Source organism: Notolabrus celidotus, chromosome 19, assembly GCF_009762535.1.
Source record: "Notolabrus celidotus isolate fNotCel1 chromosome 19, fNotCel1.pri, whole genome shotgun sequence".
NCBI classification, from domain to species: Eukaryota; Metazoa; Chordata; class Actinopteri; order Labriformes; family Labridae; genus Notolabrus; species Notolabrus celidotus.
The window spans coordinates 12,341,151-12,368,652 of NC_048290.1; the positions used below are offsets into that span (position 1 = coordinate 12,341,151).

General features: G+C 45.1%; 2 protein-coding genes across 3 annotated transcripts in view; one reads left to right on the forward strand and one right to left on the reverse strand.

The window, feature by feature from the left end:
- The window catches only part of LOC117830865 (macrophage mannose receptor 1), a 42,201-nt gene extending 17,445 nt beyond the window's left edge, over positions 1 to 24,756 (forward strand). The window contains exons 27-50 of the mRNA XM_034709173.1: positions 10,852 to 10,985; positions 11,136 to 11,179; positions 11,314 to 11,487; positions 12,455 to 12,609; positions 12,728 to 12,841; positions 12,979 to 13,094; positions 14,431 to 14,582; positions 14,662 to 14,867; positions 14,958 to 15,135; positions 15,231 to 15,455; positions 15,640 to 15,809; positions 15,897 to 15,967; positions 16,331 to 16,431; positions 16,543 to 16,662; positions 17,577 to 17,714; positions 17,800 to 17,954; positions 18,045 to 18,144; positions 18,256 to 18,491; positions 20,630 to 20,813; positions 21,272 to 21,520; positions 21,617 to 21,799; positions 21,935 to 21,994; positions 24,328 to 24,473; positions 24,561 to 24,756. Of these exons, the coding sequence (XP_034565064.1) occupies positions 10,852 to 10,985; positions 11,136 to 11,179; positions 11,314 to 11,487; positions 12,455 to 12,609; positions 12,728 to 12,841; positions 12,979 to 13,094; positions 14,431 to 14,582; positions 14,662 to 14,867; positions 14,958 to 15,135; positions 15,231 to 15,455; positions 15,640 to 15,809; positions 15,897 to 15,967; positions 16,331 to 16,431; positions 16,543 to 16,662; positions 17,577 to 17,714; positions 17,800 to 17,954; positions 18,045 to 18,144; positions 18,256 to 18,491; positions 20,630 to 20,813; positions 21,272 to 21,520; positions 21,617 to 21,799; positions 21,935 to 21,994; positions 24,328 to 24,473; positions 24,561 to 24,605 (3,456 nt within the window). The 3' untranslated portion in view covers positions 24,606 to 24,756. The remainder of the gene's footprint in view (positions 1 to 10,851; positions 10,986 to 11,135; positions 11,180 to 11,313; positions 11,488 to 12,454; positions 12,610 to 12,727; positions 12,842 to 12,978; positions 13,095 to 14,430; positions 14,583 to 14,661; positions 14,868 to 14,957; positions 15,136 to 15,230; positions 15,456 to 15,639; positions 15,810 to 15,896; positions 15,968 to 16,330; positions 16,432 to 16,542; positions 16,663 to 17,576; positions 17,715 to 17,799; positions 17,955 to 18,044; positions 18,145 to 18,255; positions 18,492 to 20,629; positions 20,814 to 21,271; positions 21,521 to 21,616; positions 21,800 to 21,934; positions 21,995 to 24,327; positions 24,474 to 24,560) is intronic.
- An 81-nt stretch (positions 24,757 to 24,837) lies between these two features.
- aff1 (AF4/FMR2 family, member 1) overlaps positions 24,838 to 27,502 on the reverse strand; it is a 31,333-nt gene continuing 28,668 nt past the window's right edge. For both annotated transcript variants that reach the window (XM_034709176.1, XM_034709175.1), the window contains exons 18-19: positions 27,266 to 27,489; positions 24,838 to 27,144 (exon numbers count right to left, since the gene is read on the reverse strand). In XM_034709176.1, the coding sequence (XP_034565067.1) occupies positions 27,020 to 27,144; positions 27,266 to 27,489 (349 nt within the window). In that variant the 3' untranslated portion in view covers positions 24,838 to 27,019. The remainder of the gene's footprint in view (positions 27,145 to 27,265; positions 27,490 to 27,502) is intronic.

Sequence of the window (27,502 nt, forward strand, 5' to 3'; positions counted from 1 at the left end):
GGGACCAAGCTCTACCCCCCCATTTTCAGCCATGGGCTTTCCAACGGTACCACCCATGACTCTCTACGACCTTCCCTAACCCTAACCCTAACCCTAACCCTAACCCTAACCCCCCCCCCAAACCCTAAACCCTTACCCTAACCCTAACCCTAACCCTAACCCCCCAACCCGTATCTCCGGAACCGGAAGTCCCACAGATTCGGGACCAAGCTCTACCCCACCATTTTCAGCCATGGGCTTTCCAACGGTACCACCCATGACTCTCTACGACCTTCCCTAACCCTAACCCTAACCCTAACCCTAACCCCCCCAAACCCTAAACCCTAACCCTAACCCTAACCCTAACCCCCAACTTGTATCTCCGGAACCGGAAGTCCCACAGATTCGGGACCAAGCTCTACCCCACCATTTTCAGCCATGGGCTTTCCAACGGTACCACCCATGACTCTCTATGACCTTCCCTAACCCTAACCCTAACCCTAACCCCCCCCCCCCAAACCCTAAACCCTTACCCTAACCCTAACCCTAACCCTAACCCCCCAACCCGTATCTCCGGAACCGGAAGTCCCACAGATTCGGGACCAAGCTCTACCCCACCATTTTCAGCCATGGGCTTTCCAACGGTACCACCCATGACTCTCTATGACCTTCCCTAACCCTAACCCTAACCCTAACCCTAACCCCCCCCCTAACCCTAAACCCTAACCCTAACCCTAACCCCAACCCCCTAACCCGTATCTCCAGAACCGGAAGTCCCACCAATTCGGGACCAAGCTCTACCCCACCATTTTCAGCCATGGGCTTTCCAACGGTACCACCCATGACTCTCTACGACCTTCCCTAACCCTAACCCTAACCCTAACCCTAACCCCCCCTAACCCTAAACCCTAACCCTAACCCTAATCTCAACCCCCTAACCTGTATCTCTGGAACCGGAAGTCCCACAGATTCGGGACCAAGCTCTACCCCACCATTTTCAGCCATGGGCTTTCCAACGGTACCACCCATGACTCTCTATGACCTTCCCTAACCCTAACCCTAACCCTAACCCTAACCCCCCCCTAACCCTAAACCCTAACCCTAACCCTAACCCCAACCCCCTAACCCGTATCTCCAGAACCGGAAGTCCCACCAATTCGGGACCAAGCTCTACCCCACCATTTTCAGCCATGGGCTTTCCAACGGTACCACCCATGACTCTCTACGACCTTCCCTAACCCTAACCCTAACCCTAACCCCCCCATCCCTAAACCCTAACCCTAACCCTAACCCTAACCCCCCCCTAACCCTAAACCCTAACCCTAACCCTAACCCCAACCCCCTAACCCGTATCTCCGAAACCGGAAGTCCCACAGATTCGGGACCAAGCTCTACCCCACCATTTTCAACCATGGGCTTTCCAACGGTACCACCCATGACTCTCTACGACCTTCCCTAACCCTAACCCTAACCCTAACCCTAACCCTAATCCCCCCCCTAACCCTAAACCCTAACCCTAACCCTCACACTTACACCCTAACCCGTATCTCCGGAACCGGAAGTCCCACAGATTCGGGACCAAGCTCTACCCCACCATTTTCAGCCATGGGCTTTCCAACGATACCACCCATGACTCTCTACGACCTTCCCTAACCCGAACCCTAACCCTAACCCCCCCATCCCTAAACCCTAACCCTAACCCTAACCCTAACCCTAACTATAACCCCCTAACCCGTATCTCCGGAACCGGAAGTCCCACAGATTCGGGACCAAGCTCTACCCCCCCATTTTCAGCCATGGGCTTTCCAACGGTACCACCCATGACTCTCTACGACCTTCCCTAACCCTAACCCTAACCCTAACCCTAACCCTAACCCCCCCCCCAAACCCTAAACCCTTACCCTAACCCTAACCCTAACCCTAACCCCCCAACCCGTATCTCCGGAACCGGAAGTCCCACAGATTCGGGACCAAGCTCTACCCCACCATTTTCAGCCATGGGCTTTCCAACGGTACCACCCATGACTCTCTATGACCTTCCCTAACCCTAACCCTAACCCTAACCCTAACCCCCCCAAACCCTAAACCCTAACCCTAACCCTAACCCTAACCCTAACCCTAACCCCCAACTTGTATCTCCGGAACCGGAAGTCCCACAGATTCGGGACCAAGCTCTACCCCACCATTTTCAGCCATGGGCTTTCCAACGGTACCACCCATGACTCTCTATTACCTTCCCTAACCCTAACCCTAACCCTAACCCCCCCCTAACCCTAAACCCTAACCCTAACCCTAACCCTAACCCATATATCCGGAACCGGAAGTCCCACAGATTCGGGACCAAGCTCTACCCCACCATTTTCAGCCATGGGCTTTCCAACGGTACCACCCATGACTCTCTACGACCTTCCCTAACCCTAACCCTAACCCTAACCCTAACCCCCCCCTAACCCTAAACCCTAACCCTAACCCTAACCCAACCCCCTAACCCGTATCTCCGGAACCGGAAGTCCCACAGATTCGGGACCAAGCTCTACCCCACCATTTTCAGCCATGGGCTTTCCAACGGTACCACCCATGACTCTCTACGACCTTCCCTAACCCTAACCCTAACCCTAACCCTAACCCTAACCCCAACCCTAACCCTAACCCTAACCCTAACCCTAACCTTACCCCTAACCCGTATCTCCGGAACCGGAAGTCCCACAGATTCGGGACCAAGCTCTACCCCACCATTTTCAGCCATGGGCTTTCCAACGGTACCACCCATGACTCTCTACGACCTTCCCTAACCCTAACCCTAACCCTAACCCCCCCAAACCCTAAACCCTAACCCTAACCCTAACCCTAACCCTAACTATAACCCCCTAACCCGTATCTCCGGAACCGGAAGTCCCACAGATTCGGGACCAAGCTCTACCCCCCCATTTTCAGCCATGGGCTTTCCAACGGTACCACCCATGACTCTCTACGACCTTCCCTAACCCTAACCCTAACCCTAACCCTAACCCCCCCCCCAAACCCTAAACCCTAACCCTTACCCTAACCCTAACCCTAACCCTAACCCTAACCCCCCAACCCGTATCTCCGGAACCGGAAGTCCCACAGATTCGGGACCAAGCTCTACCCCACCATTTTCAGCCATGAGCTTTCCAACGGTACCACCCATGACTCTCTATGACCTTCCCTAACCCTAACCCTAACCCTAACCCTAACCCTAACCCCCCCCTAACCCTAAACCCTAACCCTAACCCTAACCCCAACCCCCTAACCCGTATCTCCAGAACCGGAAGTCCCACCAATTCGGGACCAAGCTCTACCCCACCATTTTCAGCCATGGGCTTTCCAACGGTACCACCCATGACTCTCTACGACCTTCCCTAACCCTAACCCTAACCCTAACCCTAACCCCCCCTAACCCTAAACCCTAACCCTAACCCTAATCTCAACCCCCTAACCCGTATCTCTGGAACCGGAAGTCCCACAGATTCGGGACCAAGCTCTACCCCACCATTTTCAACCATGGGCTTTCCAACGGTACCACCCATGACTCTCTACGACCTTCCCTAACCCTAACCCTAACCCTAACCCTAACCCTAATCCCCCCCTAACCCTAAACCCTAACCCTAACCCTCACACTTACACCCTAACCCGTATCTCCGGAACCGGAAGTCCCACAGATTCGGGACCAAGCTCTACCCCACCATTTTCAGCCATGGGCTTTCCAACGGTACCACCCATGACTCTCTACGACCTTCCCTAACCCTAACCCTAACCCTAACCCTAACCCCCCCCCCCAAACCCTAAACCCTTACCCTAACCCTAACCCTAACCCTAACCCCCCAACCCGTATCTCCGGAACCGGAAGTCCCACAGATTCGGGACCAAGCTCTACCCCACCATTTTCAGCCATGGGCTTTCCAACGGTACCACCCATGACTCTCTATGACCTTCCCTAACCCTAACCCTAACCCTAACCCCCCCAAACCCTAAACCCTAACCCTAACCCTAACCCTAACCCCCAACTTGTATCTCCGGAACCGGAAGTCCCACAGATTCGGGACCAAGCTCTACCCCACCATTTTCAGCCATGGGCTTTCCAACGGTACCACCCATGACTCTCTATGACCTTCCCTAACCCTAACCCTAACCCCCCCCTAACCCTAAACCCTAACCCTAACCCTAACCCTAACCCCAACCCCCTAACCCGTATCTCCGGAACCGGAAGTCCCACAGATTCGGGACCAAGCTCTACCCCACCATTTTCAGCCATGGGCTTTCCAACGGTACCACCCATGACTCTCTACGACCTTCCCTAACACTAACCCTAACCCTAACCCTAACCCCCCCCCTAACCCTAAACCCTAACCCTAACCCTAACCCCAACCCCCTAACCCGTATCTCCGGAACCGGAAGTCCCACAGATTCGGGACCAAGCTCTACCCCACCATTTTCAGCCATGGGCTTTCCAACGGTACCACCCATGACTCTCTACGACCTTCCCTAACCCTAACCCTAACCCTAACCCTAACCCCCCCTAACCCTAAACCCTAACCCTAACCCTAACCCCAACCCCCTAACCCGTATCTCCGGAACCGGAAGTCCCACAGATTCGGGACCAAGCTCTACCCCACCATTTTCAACCATGGGCTTTCCAACGGTACCACCCATGACTCTCTACGACCTTCCCTAACCCTAACCCTAACCCTAACCCTAACCCTAATCCCCCCCTAACCCTAAACCCTAACCCTAACCCTCACACTTACACCCTAACCCGTATCTCCGGAACCGGAAGTCCCACAGATTCGGGACCAAGCTCTACCCCACCATTTTCAGCCATGGGCTTTCCAACGGTACCACCCATGACTCTCTACGACCTTCCCTAACCCTAACCCTAACCCTAACCCCCCCAAACCCTAAACCCTAACCCTAACCCTAACCCTAACCCTAACTATAACCCCCTAACCCGTATCTCCGGAACCGGAAGTCCCACAGATTCGGGACCAAGCTCTACCCCCCCATTTTCAGCCATGGGCTTTCCAACGGTACCACCCATGACTCTCTACGACCTTCCCTAACCCTAACCCTAACCCTAACCCTAACCCTAACCCTAACCCCCCCCCCCAAACCCTAAACCCTTACCCTAACCCTAACCCTAACCCTAACCCTAACCCCCCAACCCGTATCTCCGGAACCGGAAGTCCCACAGATTCGGGACCAAGCTCTACCCCACCATTTTCAGCCATGAGCTTTCCAACGGTACCACCCATGACTCTCTATGACCTTCCCTAACCCTAACCCTAACCCTAACCCCCCCCTAACCCTAAACCCTAACCCTAACCCTAACCCCAACCCCCTAACCCGTATCTCCAGAACCGGAAGTCCCACCAATTCGGGACCAAGCTCTACCCCACCATTTTCAGCCATGGGCTTTCCAACGGTACCACCCATGACTCTCTACGACCTTCCCTAACCCTAACCCTAACCCTAACCCTAACCCCCCCTAACCCTAAACCCTAACCCTAACCCTAACCCGTATCTCTGGAACCGGAAGTCCCACAGATTCGGGACCAAGCTCTACCCCACCATTTTCAACCATGGGCTTTCCAACGGTACCACCCATGACTCTCTACGACCTTCCCTAACCCTAACCCTAACCCTAACCCTAACCCTAATCCCCCCCTAACCCTAAACCCTAACCCTAACCCTCACACTTACACCCTAACCCGTATCTCCGGAACCGGAAGTCCCACAGATTCGGGACCAAGCTCTACCCCACCATTTTCAGCCATGGGCTTTCCAACGGTACCACCCATGACTCTCTACGACCTTCCCTAACCCTAACCCTAACCCTAACCCTAACCCCCCCTAACCCTAAACCCTAACCCTAACCCTAATCTCAACCCCCTAACCCGTATCTCTGGAACCGGAAGTCCCACAGATTCGGGACCAAGCTCTACCCCACCATTTTCAACCATGGGCTTTCCAACGGTACCACCCATGACTCTCTACGACCTTCCCTTACCCTAACCCTAACCCTAACCCTAACCCTAATCCCCCCCCTAACCCTAAACCCTAACCCTAACCCTCACACTTACACCCTAACCCGTATCTCCGGAACCGGAAGTCCCACAGATTCGGGACCAAGCTCTACCCCACCATTTTCAGCCATGGGCTTTCCAACGGTACCACCCATGACTCTCTACGACCTTCCCTAACCCTAACCCTAACCCTAACCCCCCCATCCCTTAACCCTAACCCTAACCCTAACCCTAACTATAACCCCCTAACCCGTATCTCCGGAACCGGAAGTCCCACAGATTCGGGACCAAGCTCTACCCCACCATTTTCAACCATGGGCTTTCCAACGGTACCACCCATGACTCTCTACGACCTTCCCTTACCCTAACCCTAACCCTAACCCTAACCCTAACCCTAACCCCCCCCCCCAAACCCTAAACCCTTACCCTAACCCTAACCCTAACCCTAACCCTAACCCCCCAACCCGTATCTCCGGAACCGGAAGTCCCACAGATTCGGGACCAAGCTCTACCCCACCATTTTCAGCCATGGGCTTTCCAACGGTACCACCCATGACTCTCTACGACCTTTCCTAACCCTAACCCTAACCCTAACCCTAACCCCCCCAAACCCTAAACCCTAACCCTAACCCTAACCCTAACCCTAACCCTAACCCCCAACTTGTATCTCCGGAACCGGAAGTCCCACAGATTCGGGACCAAGCTCTACCCCACCATTTTCAGCCATGGGCTTTCCAACGGTACCACCCATAACTCTCTATGACCTTCCCTAACCCTAACCCTAACCCTAACCCTAACCCCCCCCTAACCCTAAACCCTAACCCTAACCCCAACCCCCTAACCCGTATCTCCGGAACCGGAAGTCCCACAGATTCGGGACCAAGCTCTACCCCACCATTTTCAGCCATGGGCTTTCCAACGGTACCACCCATGACTCTCTACGACCTTCCCTAACACTAACCCTAACCCTAACCCCCCCCCTAACCCTAAACCCTAACCCTAACCCTAACCCCAACCCCCTAACCCGTATCTCCGGAACCGGAAGTCCCACCTATTCGGGACCAAGCTCTACCCCACCATTTTCAGCCATGGGCTTTCCAACGGTACCACCCATGACTCTCTACGACCTTCCCTAACCCTAACCCTAACCCTAACCCCCCCTAACCCTAAACCCTAACCCTAACCCTAACCCCAACCCCCTAACCCGTATCTCCGGAACCGGAAGTCCCACAGATTCGGGACCAAGCTCTACCCCACCATTTTCAACCATGGGCTTTCCAACGGTACCACCCATGACTCTCTACGACCTTCCCTAACCCTAACCCTAACCCTAACCCTAACCCTAATCCCCCCCTAACCCTAAACCCTAACCCTAACCCTCACACTTACACCCTAACCCGTATCTCCGGAACCGGAAGTCCCACAGATTCGGGACCAAGCTCTACCCCACCATTTTCAGCCATGGGCTTTCCAACGGTACCACCCATGACTCTCTACGACCTTCCCTAACCCTAACCCTAACCCTAACCCTATTCCTAACCCCCCCCCCCCCCCAAACCCTAAACCCTAACCCTAACCCTAACCCTAACCCCCAACCCGTATCTCCGGAACCGGAAGTCCCACAGATTCGGGACCAAGCTCTACCCCACCCTTTTCAGCCATGGGCTTTCCAACGGTACCACCCATGACTCCCTACGACCTTCCCTTACCCTAACCCTAACCCTAACCCTAACCCTAACCCCCCCTAACCCTAAACCCTAACCCTAACCCTAACCCCAACCCCCTAACCCGTATCTCCGGAACCGGAAGTCCCACAGATTCGGGACCAAGCTCTACCCCACCATTTTCAACCATGGGCTTTCCAACGGTACCACCCATGACTCTCTACGACCTTCCCTAACCCTAACCCTAACCCTAACCCTAACCCCCCCAAACCCTAAACCCTAACCCTAACCCTAACCCTAACCCTAACTATAACCCCCTAACCCGTATCTCCGGAACCGGAAGTCCCACAGATTCGGGACCAAGCTCTACCCCACCATTTTCAGCCATGGGCTTTCCAACTTTACCACCCATGACTCTCTACGACCTTCCCTAACCCTAACCCTAACCCTAACCCTAACCCCCCCCCCCCCAAACCCTAAACCCTAACCCTAACCCTAACCCTTACCCCCTAACCCGTATCTCCGGAACCGGAAGTCCCACAGATTCGGGACCAAGCTCTACCCCACCATTTTCAGCCAATGGCTTTCCAACGGTACCACCCATGACTCTCTACGACCTTCCCTAACCCTAACCCTAACCCCTAACCCTTTGGGTTTGGGTTACGATTAGGGTTAGGGTTAATGTTAGGGTAAGGGTTACGATTAGGGTTAGGGTTGTGGTTAGGGTTAGGGTTAGGGTTGTAATTAGGGTTAGGGTTGTGGTTAGGGTTGTGATTAGGGTTAGGGTTAGGGTTGTGGTTAGGGTTGTGGTTAGGGTTGTGATTAGTGTTAGGGTTAGGGTTAGGGTTGTGATTAGGGTTACGATTGGGGTTAGGGTTAGGGTTAGGGTTACAATTAGGGTTAGGTTTGGGGTTATGATTAGGGTTAGGGTTATGATTAGAGTAACTATTAGGATTAGAGTTAGGATTAGGGTTGTGATTAGAGTTAGGGTTAGGGTTAGGGTTGTGATTAGGGTTAGGGTTAGGGTTCTGATTAGGGTTAGGGTTAGGGTTGTAATTAGGGTTAGGGTTGTGGTTAGGGTTGTGATTAGGGTTAGGGTTAGGGTTGTGGTTAGGGTTGTGGTTAGGGTTTTGATTAGTGTTAGGGTTAGGGTTAGGGTTGTGATTAGGGTTACGATTGGGGTTAGGGTTAGGGTTAGGGTTACAATTAGGGTTAGGTTTGGGGTTATGATTAGGGTAACTATTAGGATTAGAGTTAGGATTAGGGTTTTGATTAGTGTTAGGGTTAGGGTTAGGGTTGTGATTAGGGTTAGGGTTAGGGTTCTGATTAGGGTTAGGGTTACTATTAGGGTTAGGGTTGTGATTAGGGTTAGGGTTAGGTTTAGGGTTGTGATTAGGGTCAGGGTTAGGGTTAGGGTTGTGATTTGGGTTAGGGTTAGGGTTAGGGTTGTGATTAGGTTTAGGGTTACGATTAGGGTTAGGGTTAGGGTTACGATTAGGGTAAGGGTTACGATTAGGGTCAGGGTTGTGATTAGGGTTAGGGTTAGGGTTGTGATTTGGGTTAGGGTTAGGGTTAGGGTTGTGATTAGGTTTAGGGTTACGATTAGGGTTAGGGTTAGGGTTACATTTAGGGTTAGGGTTGAGGTTATGATTAGGGTTAGGGTTGGGGTTACGATTAGGGTAAGGGTTACGATTAGGGTCAGGGTTGTGATTAGGGTTACGATTGGGGTTAGGGTTAGGGTTAGGGTTACAATTAGGGTTAGGTTTGGGGTTATGATTAGGGTTAGGGTTATGATTAGAGTAACTATTAGGATTAGGGTTAAGGTTAGGGTTGTGATTAGAGTTAGGGTTAGGGTTGTGATTAGGGTTAGGGTTAGGGTTGTGATTAGGGTTAGGGTTACTTTTAGGGTTAGGGTTGTGATTAGGGTTAGGGTTAGGGTTAGGGTTGTGATTAGGGTCAGGGTTAGGGTTGTGATTTGGGTTAGGGTTAGGGTTAGGGTTGTAATTAGGTTTAGGGTTACGATTAGGGTTAGGGTTAGGGTTACATTTAGGGTTAGGGTTGGGGTTACGATTAGGGTTAGGGTTTTGATTAGGGTTAGGGTTAGGGTTAGGGTTATGATTAGGGTTAGGGTTGGGGTTACGATTAGGGTAAGGGTTACGATTAGGGTTAGGGTTAGGGTTGTGATTAGGGTTAGGGTTAGGGTTGTGATTAGGGTTAGTTTTACGACTAGGGTTGGGTTATGCTTAGGGTTATGGTTAGGGTTGCGATTAGGGTTAGGGTTAGGGTTAGGGTTAGGATTACCCCTGAACAGTGTGTACAAATAGAGAAGTGGGCAATTCAGACCAAAACTCTTTTTAGCACTAGGCTGTAAACATATTAATGGGGTCTCATTGGCTTATGGTGCCTCAAGCGGACAATCAAGGAACAGCAGTTTTTTTGCACTTCTGCACTGGCTTTAATTCTAAAGACCAGAGGTTGCCGACGTTGCCTGTGTTGTATGGTAAAGTGCCTCCTTTCAATATGTGCTACCAAGGGGGTCTGCACATGGATTGAGCCACAATCCTGAGTCATCCTGATACTGGTCACCACTGGGGGCAGTGAGGTTTTAAGTCCATCAAGATACCCCTTTCCTGAAACCTTGAAGAAGGATTTTGTGATTGAGTATGAAAACATGCACCCGATACTCTGCCAATGCAAAGGGAGGGAGTAGTGGTATAACATAAAGGGAGTCTGAACTGGTCTGGGAGCATTATTTGAAAGGGGACATTACCCTTATGAGATAGAATTTAAACTAAAATCTAAGGTAAAGATACCAAAACTTGCTCAGCTTATTCTTGCAGTACACTTAACCTCTGTTTGTTATAATACACTCAAATAAATCCATTCACACTAAGGGAGCCTTTTTTTCGGCAAAGCATCCTAACTGGACAGAACACAAGAGCTTCTATATAAATGAATAATAAGAGGCCATACTTAATGTTTGTTTACACCTTGATTCCAAATGTTTATTCAGCTCATCAAATGCTTTTTAATCTAATCAAACACACTGTTTTAGTATTTGTTATAATTAATTTTTTGAAATGAATATGAATATTTAGTATCTTACACCAGACATCTACTCTAATTCTGCCAAATTTAAAAATGCATCTTTGCTTTTCCTTAAACAGGATTCAAACATCTGTGCTGCAGCTATCCATGCTGGAGTGATATTAAACGAAATTGGAGGAGATTGTACTCTGCTGAAACAGGAAGGACAGGACTTTTATCCCGGCTCCACTAGGAATAGCATCACCTCCAAACAGTAAGAAGCTGTGTTCAAAACCAAACAGCCTTTCATTGGTGCAATCTACAGTCGCACACACTCACAGACTGTGAGGCCCGTTCTTTGCTAAAATGTAGTCTCTTGTGTGGTGAAACAGACCTTAAATCCCAAACTATGCTTTTCCTACAGATATGATGGAAGCTATGCAGTGTCCTACACTTTTGCTGATGGAGGTGAGCTGAGATTTTTTCATAGTCTCTTAAATAAATGTCTTTCATCTGAGCACATAGCCTCGATCTTTATGCAAGCATGTTTTTCCATTAACGATTATTGATCTTGGAGTTTATCTCATCCCTCTCTCCTGCAGAGCTGAGGTGTTCGGGACCTGAGTGGTATGAGTTTGGAGAGTTCTGTTACAGACCATTTGGAGACAAGAAGACATGGAGTAATGCTCAGAGCACATGCAGGAGCCTGGGTGCTGAACTCGTATCGATTCGCTCGATGACGGAGCAGAGCTGGCTGGAGAGCTACCTGTACATGGGTAAGGGTTGAGAAAAAACTGTTGAACAAAATCAATCTTTATTTGTGTAGCCCCAAATCACAACAGACATTATCTCAAGACGCTTTTACAAACAAAACAGGTCTAGACCGTACTCTATGTTAAATTATTAACAAAGACCCAACATCAAGACACGATAAGATCCAGTCCCCTCTGACTAACAGGACTCGATTTAATCTCAACTTAATCCACCATGAGCAGAGCACCTTGCACCCTCTGTTGAAAGGAAAAACTTCCTTTTAACAGGCAGAAACCTCGAGTAGAACCAGACTCATGTTAGACAGCCATCTGCCTCGACCGAGTTGGGGTTGGAAAGAGGGATATAGGAGAGAGAGAGAGAGAGAGAGAGAGAGAGAGAGAGAGAGAGAGAGATGATAGTGATGTGATAGGTAGTAGTTGCTGGGTGAGATAGAATCCCTGTGTGTCAATGTGCCCGTTCCCCCGGCAGTCTAAGCCTATAGCAGCATAACTAAGAGCTGGTCCAAGCCTGAGCCAGCTCTCACTATAAGCTTTATCATAAAGGAAAGTTTTAAGCCTAATCTTAAAAGTAGAGAGGGTGCACCCTGACAGGTAAATGATTCCAAAGGAGAGATGCCTGATAACTGAAAACTCTACCTCCCATACTACTTTAAGAGACCTTAGGTATGACGTCGTGGCCTGCGTGCTGTGAGCGTAGCGTATCACGTTTAATGATACAAAAAAGAAAAAGGAGGTAGAGTTTCAGTCTTGGTAACACTTAAAATGACCTCTTTTAAGCTCCCATGTTAAAGAGTTTCAACACAGTCAGTACAGTTTTTAATGTTGATCAAATCAAAATGATTGTGGTTATGAGTCAGTTCAGAGAGGAAAAAGGAAGAAAAAGATAAAAGACAGACAAAGAGAGTGTGTAAAATATGGTAATTAAAAATGGTAATAACAGATTTTTTTTCTCCTGGACTTTCTTTCACAGCCGACAGTGATGTTTGGACCGGTCTGAATGATCTGGTCGTTCCCGGTATGTTCACCTGGTCAGACGAACACATGGTGACATTCACCTACTGGGCTCCAGGTGAACCAAACAACCACGGTGGGTTCAGTGAAGACTGTGTGGAGATGTTATACCAGGTGAGAAGGATGTCTTTGACACACTTGAAATACCTTACACACAAATACATTTTAAACAAGATATATACCATCTAATATACACAACCTCGTCTTTCATTGTGGTTCATCTGTGTTTCAGACCGGCCGATGGAACGACGTGTCCTGTACCGAACTCAACACCTACATATGCAAAATGCCCAAAGCTCATTACCCAGTGCCCTCTGTGAAACCCACAGTGTACGGCTGCCCTCAGGTAGAACACACTCAACAAACCATTTTATATCTTTATTCCCTCCAGATGCAGATCAAAGTTATAACACCTAAATGCCTCAGTGCATGGTGCTTAATTAGAAATCACTGCAACAGCCTCACCTCTGTGTTATGTGTCAGGGCTGGGATGCTTACGGCTATGCCTGCTACTGGTTGGAGGAGACCGCCAGGAGCTGGTCTGAAGCTAAGGACTTTTGCACAGAGCAGGACGGCTTCCTGCTGCATATTGGAGACATGTGAGTTACACTGGAAGACGAAGATATTCAATCAGCAAGATATACCCTTAATATACAAATCTTTTAATACACTGTTGGCTTAAGAATTAATATTTGTTGCGTAAGTCCTGAATCTGGACAAAATTATGCGTGCACAACGTGATGCACCACTATGAACCTTGTTACAGAAATGAAAACACACCTGAAAAAAAATCCTACTGATAAAATAGATTCCTCATTTTTTGTCAGGCACCCTGAGGTTGATATTTGTCCAGGTGAAATGTGTAAAAACAATTGAGTGATGGTTAGAAATGTGGTGAATTATTTCATTTCATTGAGAGCCATCAAGATTTTGTCTTGTCAATCCTTTGTTAATGTTTACTTGACTGCAAATGTCCCTGTCAACCATGTTAGCACTTTCATTGCTACACTAAGACAAACATAAACTTCATGATGTTATGAGCGTGTCTCCATCATAACGTTTGTGTGTTGATCAAAGCAGCGCTCTCTCTCTCTCTCTCTCTCTCTCTCTCTCTCTCTCTCTCTCTTTCTCTCTCTCTTAATCTCCTCTGTCCGTCACTCCAATCCCAACTCGGTTGAGGCAGATGGCTGTCTAACATGAGTCTGATTCTGCTCAAGGTTTCTGCCTGTTAAAAGGAAGATTTTCCTTGACGCTGTAAATAAATGAATATTGCTAGGTGCACTGCTCATGGTGGATGGTGGAAGATGAGATAAGATTGAGTCCTGTGAGTAAGAGGGGACTGGATCTATACAAATAAAGATTGATTGATTGATTGATTGATTGATGGATTGATGGATTGATTGATTGATTGATTGATTGATTGATGGATTGATGGATTGATTGATTGAAAACCATCTTTAGAAGGCTGAATTTTACTTTTAATTATAATTCCTCATAACTTTTTAATAATTGTTACTTTATAGGCTCTTGTTTGCTTTATATATATATATTTTTGCACTGTCTACTTGCTACTGTGACACTTGACTTTCCCCATTGTGGGACGAGTAACGGACTTTCTTATCTTATCTTATCTGAGGATGTGTGCATGAACCCCCATCCGTGCTACGTTTTGGATGTCAAGGATGTGTGTCCTGTGACGCAGTTGGTTAGTTTATTCATACTCCACCTCAAAAGATGGTGGTAATAGACCTAAGCTCTGGTTGTCACCCACCATTAAATGACAGATTTCAGAAATCTGGGTCACAGTTGTCACCCATGATGTGGTGGTTGTTACAGTTTTTTTTCTTTGATATTGTTTTTATTCCTTCTTTGTTATCTTTATTACCTGGTCGGCTGGAGTTTCTGAATAACTTGTGCGTCTGTGTTTCTCTGCAGTTACGAGCAGTCACATTTCACAGTGGCGCTGGCAGGAAGGACTGGGATGTGGTGGATCGGCCTGCGTGCTCGTGGACAAGGTGAAGGAGTGGACTACGTCTGGGACAACGATTTACCTCTGACCTTTACTCACTGGGACAGAGAACAGCCAGGTACAGACGTGACACTAGATTAAGCAGCACAGGTTGATAAATACACGTTGGTTAACACTTAAGTACTTTTTGTGTTTAGACAACGGGGATGGTACATGTGTGGCGATGACAACCGGTGCTGTTGGAGGTTTCTGGGATGATAAACAATGCTCAGAGAAATACTCCTTTATCTGTGAGAAACCCAGGCCTGATATCACCCCACCCCCAAAACCCCCGACTCCTCCTCCTGCACAGGGCTGTGCTGAGAGCTGGACGGCTCTGCCTCACTTCAGAAACTGTTACAAGGTATATAATAAAATGAAACTTGAATGAAACTAAAAACCATGCTTCACTACTGGGGCCAGTACTGATTTCTAATTGGCTGATTCATTGCAGCTGTTCCACAATGTGAAATGGTCCGATAAGAAGAGCTGGGGAGCCGCAAACGAGGACTGCGTCTCCAGAGGAGCTGACCTCGCCAGCATCCACAATCAGGAGGAGGAAGAGTTCCTGGCTCTATACAGCAAAGGCACCAGCAAGTGGATCGGCCTCAAACACAACCCTGCAGAGGGAGGTCAGTAAAATCTGTGATTTGCACAGTTGGACCTTTGTGGTTAGTTCGAAACACTAACAGAGAACAAAGACCTAATCAATGTTCTAATCCTGTAGGCTACTCCTGGAGCGACGGTACGCCGCTGTCCCACACCAACTGGGGTCCCGGGGAGCCAAACAACCACGAGGGCCGTGAGGAGTGTGTGGAGATGGTGAGCAGCACCAATGGGACGTATGCGTGGTGGAATGATCTCAACTGTGATGCTCACCAGGACTGGATCTGTAGGATCATGAAAGGAAAGACGCCCATCCTGCCCCCAGTTCCCCCTCCTCCTGTTCCAGGTAAACTTTCCCTGCACCTTCATTGCCCATCACTAAATACAGTGGTGATACTCATAAGGTCAAAGGGCATGCAGTTTGATATGTGTGAATAATTCAAAACAAGTGACTGTAAAATAAAAGTAACTTCAAAGAAGGCTTTTAAATTAGCAGAACCATGTCTGTTTCCTCGTGTCTCCACCCTCAGCTCCTGACTGTGGCTCAAACCCTGGCTGGAGAAAGAACAATAACATCTGCTACTACCACAACGACACCGATATGGTGGACTTCCACACGGCCATGAGGCGCTGCTACGCTGAGAAGGCTTCACTCGTCTCGATCCTCAACAAAGATGAGCAGGCTTATGTTAACAGCATGGTATGTTATTGCCCCCCCCCCCCCCCCCCCCCCCCGTTGAATATATTGTGAAGAGCAGCAGTGAAACATTTTGTATTGCCTTTCCAGGTAGGGACAGGAGAGGCTGCTGTAGCTTGGATTGGAATGAGGATGTTTGGCATTGCAAGTGGACAATACGGGTAAGTGTTGGAGTTTAATTTAAAAAGGAAATATCCCCTTTTAATATGTGACATGCATTGTCTTAATCTGAGCATCAGAATGAAAAACTGTAACAATAACGTCATTGGAGACGAATGCTTCAAAAGAAACCATGAATAACTGAACCAATTTTAGGGAACAAGAAGTCATTTTAATAATGAAAAAATTGTCAAACTATAAGACCCGATGAGAGCTCATATCAAAAGCCTGATTGCATTGTTTTGCTGAGGAAACTAGTCTGTAAACTATCATCCAAATCACTGTGGTAACAGCATATGTCATCTTGTTTTTAATGATTTGCACACCTTAGTTCCACTCAGAGATTTCTCTGACTATTTGCACAGGTGGGTGGACTTCTCCCCAGTGATATACACACACTGGGGTCCAGGTGAGCCCAACAACGCCAATGGAGAAGAGCAGTGTGTGCAGATGAACAGACATCAAGGTACACACATTAAAAAATACATTTAAAAAGCAGTAGTTTGTTTTTCAAATGATTATTATTTTTGTAATAATGTGTGTCTGTAATATATACAACAACCTCCTGCTTGTTAAGGTGGATGGAACGATGCCAACTGTGGTCGAGCAGGTGCAGGTTACGTCTGCAAGAAGTACCCCGGAGATGTCCACACCCCTCCTCCACCCACACAGCCCTGGGAGGGCTACTGCCCTGCAGGTAAGACACTCCTTCTGAATGTGAAAAATAACATCTTTATTTTCTAATACAAGCAGAATAGATATGTTTCAGAGAGTATGTCTGATATTATATTCTGGCTTCTTATTGTCAACAAAGGCTGCAGAACATCTTTGTTAATAATGAACAAAGACTATTTAGTTAGTTTTATATCAATCCTATATTCGCCATCCTACAGCTGGAAATACTAACAGAGTTCCATATCGCTCTGCCTCTTAAAGAAGGCCCCAACCAAACCTCTTCAATCATTAATGTTAAAGGGACTTGGCTTAGGAACCGAAGGGATCGCCGGTTCGAGTCCCAGTATAGACGAAGTTTGGCAAGTGGACTGGTGGCTGGAGAGGTGCTGGTTCACTTGCCTGGGCAATGCTGAGGTGTCCTTGAGCAAGGCACCGAACCCCCAACTGCTTGGGGTGCGCTGGTTGATGGCAGCATCCTCACTCTGACATCTCTCCCGAAGCATGTTCACTGCATGTGTGTGCATGATTGTATGTATACCAAAAACTGTGTGTAGCATGTCTAAAAAATAGCACAAGTGAAAATTTCCCCCTGGGGATTAATAAAGTACCTTTCTACCTTTCTTTCTAAAACTACACAGCACATCTGTGTAGAAGCAAACCATGAATTATTGCATAATTAATTAAATGAATAATACCAAAATCCATCCTAAACTTCTGAACATTTAAACAGAAAATATGCTAAAAAATGTCTCAATATGAAATTAAGTATACCTCTATAAAGGCATTATCCAACCTTACTTATTGCTTGTTAAATATAGTGTAATATTATTATTTATTTTGTGATAAGTGATGTGTACAGTGTTAAACATGATACTGATTATAAAACTTGAATTTTCCATCTTATCTGATTTAACCCTCTTACTTTCCTCCCTCCAGGTTGGATTCAGTTCAACAACAAGTGCTTCATGTTCAAAGGAAAGAAAGGTGAAATGAAAGCTAACTGGTCTGATGCTCGGAGCTGGTGCAAAGAGCAAGGAGGAGAGCTGGCAATTATTGATAGCCAGTACGAGAACGGTATGTTAAATCTGTGGGAATAAAACAGCCCAAGACTCAGAGGTCAAAGAGGCTGCTCTCTTCATTTTGATCTTCTCTCCTCCAGACTTTGTAGCAAGTTACCTGAGAGACCTGGAGCTCCCCACATGGATCGGAATGTCAGATCTGTTGTTGGAGAATCAGTATGCATGGAGCGACGGGGTCAGTCCTGTGCTGTACACCAACTGGAATGACAAAGAGCCCAACAACGCAGGAGGAACTGTGAGGAGAATTTTCACATGTTAAGACTGTTTTCAAAATGCTCAGGTGTAAAGTCAGATCCCTTAAAGTTCTCTTTGTTGCTCTAAACAGGAGCACTGTGTAGCAATGGCTCACAACTACCTGGTGAGCGGAAAGTGGAACGATGACGCCTGCCATAAGAATCACAGCTTTGTTTGCTACAGGAAGAAATGTCAGTAAATTATTCAGATGTTACTCTTCTGCCTTAAAATCAAATACACAGCATCCAAACTCCTGATCAGGTCTCATTTTAAAGACTTCTCTCAATCTGTGTCCACATCAGCCAGCACCATCAACCCTCCACCCCCGACAAAGAGCCCCTGCCCAGCCGGCTACATCTCCTGGTACAACAACTGCTACAAGCTGGTGGAGGAGAAGGCAACCTGGGATGCAGCTCAGGCATCTTGCGCCCAGCAGGGAGGAAACCTGGCTAGCATTGACATGAGCTACGACCAGGCTTTTGTGGCAGGAGCAGTCCTGAAGGGAAGAGAGGACGCCTGGATCGGACTCAGACGCCAGGTGCTGCCATGAGGGGATCATACAACAGTCAGACTGAGCAGCTGAGAAAATTCATTAGATACTAAAGTGTATGAAAATGCGACTTATGCAACCAAAATATCCTCAAAGGAGCTTTAACACTCAAAAATCTAATCTCAGGTCTGACTAATCTGACAATGTGAACATAAATTACAAGTATAAATGCAATTACTATAATATTAATACTGATTCATCATCATCCCTCTGAGTAGTCAAAAAATAAATCTGAGATAAAGTAGGATGAATACTTGAGTAGAGAAGGAAAGAAAGTGTTCTGCACAGACATTCAATGGTTTGAATTTCTCTTAGTGAAATAATGGATAACTAGATGTCTTTGGGTCAGGAAGAGGTATTTAAATTAAATTCTGTGAAAAGTTAAGTGAAAAATTTGAAGGAACTGCTAACAACCAGCTAACAACTCAAACATTTGAAATGTGACATGTGCAGGATAATGTATAACGAGTGGGTGGTTATGCGTAATAGAATCCTGAATGAGTAAGATGAGACTCCAACGCCAACTAAAGATACTTGGCTATTAACTAAAGATACAAACAAGTTGACGCTTATGATCTGAAAATTATTGTATTGATTTAAAAAGATGTATGTATGGAGCTAAAAAAGAAAAAGGTAACATTTTTGCCACAGTGTAAACAGGAAGAGGTAAAATCTGCCAGACTCACTTCAGCATTCTGATTCTGAACACGTGTGACCTGGTTATCCCTGCTGTCGCTCTTACTATTTATGTTTGTTTATGTTTATTTTTATTTATCTGAATAGCTCTTGCAATTCAGACTTGATTACGGTTGTTATGGTGCTTTAAACTAACCAGAATCAAGTATTTAACAGATTGGTATTAACCCTCCTGTTATGTTCATTTCTTAGGGACGGCAATAATGTTCCTGGGTCAACTTGACCCAGGGCATATTTAATTAATGATCCAAAAGTGTCAGAATCCAAAAAAAATTCCAATAAACATTTTTTAATCTCATTATTAACTCCATTACTAAATATTTAAATCAATATGTAGTGCAATGGTGCTCTTTAACTGTCACAGATCATGGTTCAAATAGGATAATTCACTCGTTTTTCAAAAAAAAAAGTTAAAACTTTTTTTTTAATGTACATTGGAAAGACCTAAATATAAATACAATAGTTTTACATGACATAGATTTTAGTTTTTTTTATTTCACATTATGAATTTTTTTCTTTTTATGAATTGATGTTGATAAATTAACATGAGACACCTCTTCTGTCACATGCTGCCCAGATTTTGATGCTGTATTTAGCTACTTTGGAAGGCACATATTGCCTAAAATGGACTATTAAAAGGGTCAATTTGACACATAACATAACAGGAGGGTTAAGGGATTTTAACTACTGTGTTTTTGAGAAGTAACAAGATAATAATGCTGTGTTCTATAGATTGCAGGGCTTTGGGTGGTCAGAAAGGCCAGAAAAGTGCTGTATAAGTACATTTACTTGTTTTTTTCACTTAAAAACCTTAATCTCAAAATTGCCTCATCAATATTTTTCATTAATAGATCATTTACTCATCACACAGTGCAGTCAAGGTTTTTGAATAATGGGAACAATGTAGTAAAGTTATCCGAACAAAGTATAAAACTCAGAGACAGTTTTTAATCAATCAATCTTTTAATTATATAGCGTCAAATCACAACAAACTTTATCTCAAGACGCTTTTACAAACATAGCAGGTCTAGACCGTACCTTATGTTAGATTATTAACAAAGACCCAACATCAAGACAGGATTCGATCCAGTCCCCCTTTACAGGTTGGACTCAGTCTTATCTCATCTTAATCCACCATGCATTGCACCTCGCAGTGTTTAGCTAGCTAACAGGCAGAAACCTTGAGTAGAACCATACTCATGTTAGACAGCCATCTGCCTCAACATTGATTTGATTTTTGTTTTTTTTGATTGAACTGTTACAGGCACCACAAATAAAATAACACTAACCTCCTTTATATGAGGATAAAAACAGAAACTTTCTTGACGTCTTACTATCAGTGTGTGTAAACTCCATTCTGAGTAATTAGCGCCACCATTTTTTGTACTCTTAAACTGAAAACTGTTATTTTTTATGTTCCTGACATTCAGGAGGATGGCTCCTACAAGTGGACGGATGGCTGGCCAGTGTTTTTCACTCAGTGGGGACCAGGTGAGCCCAGCATCATAAAGGACGAGGGCTGTGTCAGCATGCACGGTTCAATCTTCTTCCATGGGACCTGGAATGACACCAAGTGTGACTTGGCTAAACCCTACATTTGCAAGATCTCCTCAGGTATCCAACATATTATTATCTTATTCTCCTCTATCTCTCTTTCCAACCCCAACTCGGTCAAAGGAGATGGTTGTCTAATATGAGTCTGGTTCTGCTCGATGTTTCTGCCTGTTAAAAGGAAGTTTTTCCTTGCTGCTGTAACTAGCTAAACACTGCGAGGTGCAATGCTCATGGTGGATTAAGATGAGATAAGGGCCAGTCCTTTCAGTTAGAGGGGACTGGACTGTTTCCTGTCTTGATGTTTGGTCTTTGTTAATAATTTAACATAGAAAACGGTCTAGACCTGCTATGTTTGTGAAAGCATCTTGATAACGTTTGTTTTGATTTGGAGCTATACAAATAACGATTGATTGATTGATTATTATTCCCGATTACTCACTCTTGAATTTTAAAGCCGTGTGCTATACAAAAAAATCGTCACTATCTGATGCATTAACATGCAATTTATTCTCTCTCAGAGAAACCACCACCAACTCCGGCCCCTGGTGACGGGAAGTGTCTGCCGTTCTGGGCGCCTTATGGTCGCTTCTGTTACTATGTGTACAACGAGAAGCAGGGTTTCTCCTGGCCAGACTCTCGGCACTACTGTAATTCTGCCAAGGCAGAGCTGGTGTCCATTCACAGCAGAGCGGAGGTGGAGTTCATCAGGAAACTCAACTACACTAAAAATCACAACATCTGGATCGGCCTCACTAGAGACAACAACTGTGAGTGTAGAAATTAAGAATTAAGAACAATGCTACACAAGCTTCAGAAATGTGCACTAACCTCAAGGTTTGAACCTTTATGTTCGATTCTTCCAGTTGGCTGGGGCTGGACAGACAAGATGTCTCTGGGCTTCCTGAACTGGGCTCAAGGTGAGCCAAATGCAGCCTTTCACCCAGGAGAAGTGGCCACAGAGAACTGTGTGGAGATGTACGCTGATGGACGCTGGAATGACAACAACTGTCTGCAGAAGAGAGGTTTTGCATGCCGCCATCGCAAATGTAAGGAGGTTTTGGATGAAAGATTGGTATGCTCTTTGTTGTCCAGAAAGCAGAACACAGACGTTTTAGAAAAAAAACTGTAGAATGTCGAGCAGCAGATTAAAAAAAGTTTCTCTTTATGAAATTTTATTTCAGACTTCACGACAGATGATGGTGGTAATCCAGTTTTTCCCACCGATGGTCCCGGTGGAAGCAGTGAGTACAACAAAGTCACTAATACAGTCTCCTTACAATTTCTATATACCTTGGGTGGAGCCGGACTCTTGACTTAGGTGGCAAAACCTGGGCTCGGACTTTTATTGTCGTGACCTGAAATGTGTGCGTACACATAGAAATGAATAATACTGTGGTGCTGGTTAGCCTTGTATTCTAAGTGTACGTTGTCTCTCTTCAGCTGTCCTATCCAATAAACATTAAAAAGCCCAAAAGATTCACTCATAAGACTAACATTAACACCTTTCTGGCTCATCATATCTACTTTAACGACTACCTTTAGAGTATCATACTTATGCTATATTCCTGTGTAATCCTCTTAGTTTGATTCAATGAGGGCTCAAAAAGATGTATGTCCTAAGTGACACTTTAAAGTAATACCAGAAGGACAGGATGCTACAATCAAATGCAAAGAAAGCTAGCACTAACCTGTTGCGTTTACACCTAAAAAAGTTGTTCTAATTTAAGTTTTGCCTCTGACAAGGCAAATAGTCAATCATGTATTATGATTTGAGATGGCCTATATGATTACAGGGGAGGAATGACCACTTCTGGCCACCCCTGTGAATTAGCATATGACCTGCTGGTATTAGAAAATGACTAGCAATGCAAGCACAAGCTTTGCTAAATGGTAATAGCTTGGCTAATGTCAGTTGATGTGTTGACATGGGCCCAGATATTTCATACTAATATTTAATACTATTCAAAGACTAAAAAAAAGTCCCAGTGATGTCATGTTGTCATGTTTTGAAGCTCAATCATGGTGGTTGCCATATTAGGAATGCTGACTCAACCTAACTTGATCAACCTAGCAAGAGGCTAACAGCTACAATGTCCCTGCTTGTCAGTAAAGTCAGCCCCGCCCCTAATTTACAAGACATGTAACCTTTATATCTTCAGGACTAATGAGTTATTAAAAAAATATAACTCTGTACACTCAAATAATTTATCACCAGTGTTAAAAGAGACTCCTTCACTTTTGGAGCCAGCCTCAAGTGGACATTCTTGGAACTGCAGTATGTTGCACATTCATTTCATTTCTAAACACCAGAAGTTGTTGCTCGTAAAATATCCTAACAGAAGATGTAGATTTGCTACTAGTGACCAAGCTGCAATCAAAACTGCAATTTGTTGAGTGTCCACTTGAGGCTGGCTTTGGAAGTACCAGAAACCACATACACACAAATTGAAAAAAGCCGATCTTTACAGCAGAAATAAACATGTTTAATTCAAGCTAGTTTCTCTATTGGCACACACTGTACGGGGGGTGAATTTTGTCATAACACGTCAGTTTGAAGATATTAAGATTATGAGTTTCCATTATAAGAGGCACAGCTGACTTGACGGACAGGCGGGAACACTGTAGCTGTTGGCTAGGAGGCTCAAAGCCCGCCTCTTTACCTCACACTAGGGCCCAATCTCAATGTCCTCCCTAAGCCCTGAGCCCTTCTTGACTTAATTGACATCAGCTGGAAAGTGATTGAGGGCAGGAGGCTGTAAGGGCTCAAACTGTAGAACTGGGAATGGGACAGCACCTCGAGACTTCTCACGTGACGTGTATGACGTCACCAGCTCACCTTAGCGATATTAATAATTTTTATTGAACAATTTTTACTTTCCTCAAATTCAAGGTGCTTAAGGGACTACTGACTGCCAAGTGATCCGACTCTCAACATACAGTCTGCTTAACCACACAATATAAAAGATATAAATAGGCTGTATAGCTATAAATATATAAATTATACTGTATACAAATATCTGTGAAGATAAATAGATTAAGGCTGTTTTCCATATTTATGCTTACATGCAAACTTTTTTACCTGTAAATTTTATTGCAACTTTCATGCTTCTTTTTTACTGTCGCACTTTTTGCGTTCTTTTACCCTCCAAGCTCGAGGGCTTCCCCTGGGAATCCTGTGTTTCACGTCACTATGCTATGAACTCTGGGTAATTCCCTCACGCTAAGTTTGCAAAAATGCCCACTTATGGAAAGGGGGCATAAAGGGCTCAAAAAGTCAGTGAGAGATCCCTCACACACTTGATGATTTGACAGTGGGACAGCCTTAAACCCTCACGGACTTAGCGGGAAGGCGCCTTAAAGTCAGCAAGTGCTTGAGGGTGGACATTGAGATTGAGCCTAGCTCTACAGCAGTTAGGTTGACTTCAACTTTTCCAATATGGCTTCCACCGACGTTTGACTTCAAAACAGATGGGTGACGTCACAGATACTATGTCCATTATTTATACAGTCTATGGTAGTGACTTGACACTCGAATGCTGAAAACTGTTGCACTGACACTCTTTTTTCTGCACAGATGGAGGTGTTATAGCCGGAGCAGTCATTGCAGCCATCGTGGTGTTCACTTTGATTATTGGACTGCTGTTCTATGTGTTCAGTGTCAGGGGATATAAAATGAGTAGCTTGAGCCTGCCAACTAGAGCAACCAGTCATGTTGATGTGGTAAGTAATCGATCACGTTATGTACACAAAGATCAATTGTTGTGCTAGTTAAAGTACTAAGCGTGTTTTTTTTTCTTTTTCTTACAGCCTGCTTTCAATAACCCCAACTTCGGAGGAGAATCTGACACGTAATTCATGACTACATTTTTGTACAGTTCTGAAATGTGGTACATTTTTTAAAGAATCACAGCTAATGTGGATTTTTGGGCTCCATTAGATTAATCTTTATTGTACATATTGAGATGCAATGATTGAAGTAATAAATATTAAAGGTTGAATTTCATAATGTTGTGATGGGTGTCTTTTCAGAAATGTTCTTTTTGTAATTTACTGACTTTTAGAATAATAAGTAAACAACAATAAATGAGTTTCCAGTGTTTATTCATTTCTGTACACTGCAACACAAATTCTTTACAGATTTCACAAAAGGAAAAAAAGCATCCTTCAAAAATCTTCCTGAAAATGTTTCCAGTCAATATTTTTTTGGACAAGAAGTGTAAACTTGTTGCAGATTCTTTCATAAATTAAGCATTGACAGTCGAGGATGATTGTTGGAAAAGAAAAGAAAAGAAAAGTTCATGAATGTCAAAACCATAATCTCCTCATGTGAACTGAAGACGTTTATGGTAGAAAACTTGACATAAAAAATAATCCCAAATGCCAGGGTTCTGCTTTACTCACTCCTTAATTAAAAAATATGACTTCATCATTTAGAGAAAGTAAAGTTAGGACCACTTAGTGATCCTTGTTTATTTAGCCCTTTTATTGTGTATGATCACCGACACAGCAACTCAACTCACAGGTAAACATTTCTAAACCTAACCTAAACCAACAAGTGTTTCCCTGCATCTCTTTCATACTGATTACTTCTGTCACCCCATCACTAGCCAACAAAAAAACTGCTTTATTGCTTTCAGTCAAAGTTACAACAAACAAAGAGTAAACACAAGCAGAGTCCTGCCGGTCTGGGGAACGTAGTGTTCTTTTGCTTAACAGACCAAAACTAAAAAGAAAAGTGCATTCTTTAGTCAGCTTTAGTTTTGGCCATTCCATCTCCCTCCAAAGATTAAGTAAACATTTTGCCACTTAGTATTCACCGCTCAACTAAAGTGTGGGAAACATACACAGCAGCTTACTGGTGCAGAAGCAAATAAGGAAACGCGATTAGTTCTCCACTAAGGTAACTCAAAAACGGCCAATTTAAACCAATGCATCCATAACTTACCTAAAAATAAGTCAGGGATGTGAAATGTATCCCTCTATTTTTTGGTGTTGCGAGTAGTTACAACTAGGAAACCTTTAGGTTAACAATTTTAATTAATTTTGATTAGAAAGTGGGCAAAAGTGCAACATTGTATGTGTCAGCTCTCAGAAATATCCAACAAAACTAGAGAGGAGCGAGTGACAATGGGTTAGCTTACACCTGCTACATGATCACTTAGATCACACCATACAGTTTCCATTCAGTCTGAGTATTGCATTCAGGTTCAATAAACTCATTCTAATCTCATGATTTTAATCTGGATTGAGATTGTAGTGTGTCCAGTTTTCTCCATTATGAGCACTCAAAAAGTGGCTCAACCTACATTCAACATGTGCTTTGTCCTGAGAGGGCAAAGAGTAGGGCACATGTTTTTTTTTCCTTTATCAATGCGCTCATTATTGCACAGGAATCTAACTACAGGTTTGTAGATTTTGCAACATGAATTAGGAACACAATTGCAACACAGGGATCAACAGAACTATGTGACTGAATGCAGATTTTTATGAATATCTGGCACTTTTGCAATCAACAGTTTCCCAATTATTGACTTGTCTGAAATTCCTAAGTGGTCCAGATTGCGTCACGTCACAGGCACAAGAGTTACAATAAATGGTCCCAGCCCTCGGTTACATGAACACCTGACTTCTCACGGTGATCCTTTTTGATGTGGGAAAAGTAAAATGCAGGACTTTGGATTATGAGAACACAAAATCCTCATAATCCAAACAGGTCATTCAGATTGTCAGATTGGAACTGGGAAAAAAACAATGAGAACTATCTGTGAATTGAGTTTTTCCATGACAGGGTCTCCTGATTACATTTTACAAGCTTTAGTGGCAAGTTTGATGATAAAAGATGTGCAAAGAAAACAAAATTTGGGTCACTACCTGCACCACAACTGCATAATAAGGCTGCATTAAATCATAGAACCACCAAAACATATTCAGTTGATGAAGGCAGATAGAGGAGCAGAAGGTGTGAGGCATGAAATATGTCATCTTCAGCAGACTTCCTTGTTCATAAAAGTGCAAAAGAGAAAGAAGTGGCCAAAGGAAAAAAACAAGTGCAACAATGAGCAGGTAACACACATGAGAAGACGTCTGATCTGTGTCACCTTTTTTTTTTTTTGGATGAGATGAGTTCATACCCACACAAAGAAAAATACCTGTACATGTTCTGAGGGGAAGTTCAGCTCAGTGTTGAACTCACTGAAGTGAAGAGAGGGCAGTGAGAGGCAGCTTGAAGAGCTGGCAGGTGTTCAGGAGCTGCAGCAGCTTGTCGGTCACTTTACCTTCAGGCTGTCCAGACGCAGCCAGTGGACTCCCTGTCTAGTGTAATGGACCATAGAGCTCATACTCGACATCAGACTCAAAGGACACAGAGCTTTGTCCAGCTGTGCCAGCAAACCTGAAACACACAGCAACACAAAAAATGTCTTCAAATATGCTGATGATGAGAAACATTGCCTTTTTGCGATTTAAAGGAACAGTTCCGCTAAACTACCTCTCCTCCATCTGCTCGCTCTTACCACTGCCTTTGTGTGCCAGCTCATCCGCCTGCTCCCAGATGTCATGAGCGCTCAGGAATAATGTAGTGATGTTGACGTAGGTGAAAGCCACCTGATCGATGGCCTGAGGGACTGCCACGGTGCTGCCGACAGGGTCTACAACCACACCGCTGTGGTTGGAGCCGGGACCTGAGCTGGTGGATGGAGATGGAAGGCTGGGCATGGGGGACGGTGTGTCTGAGGACCTTAAGGACAAGA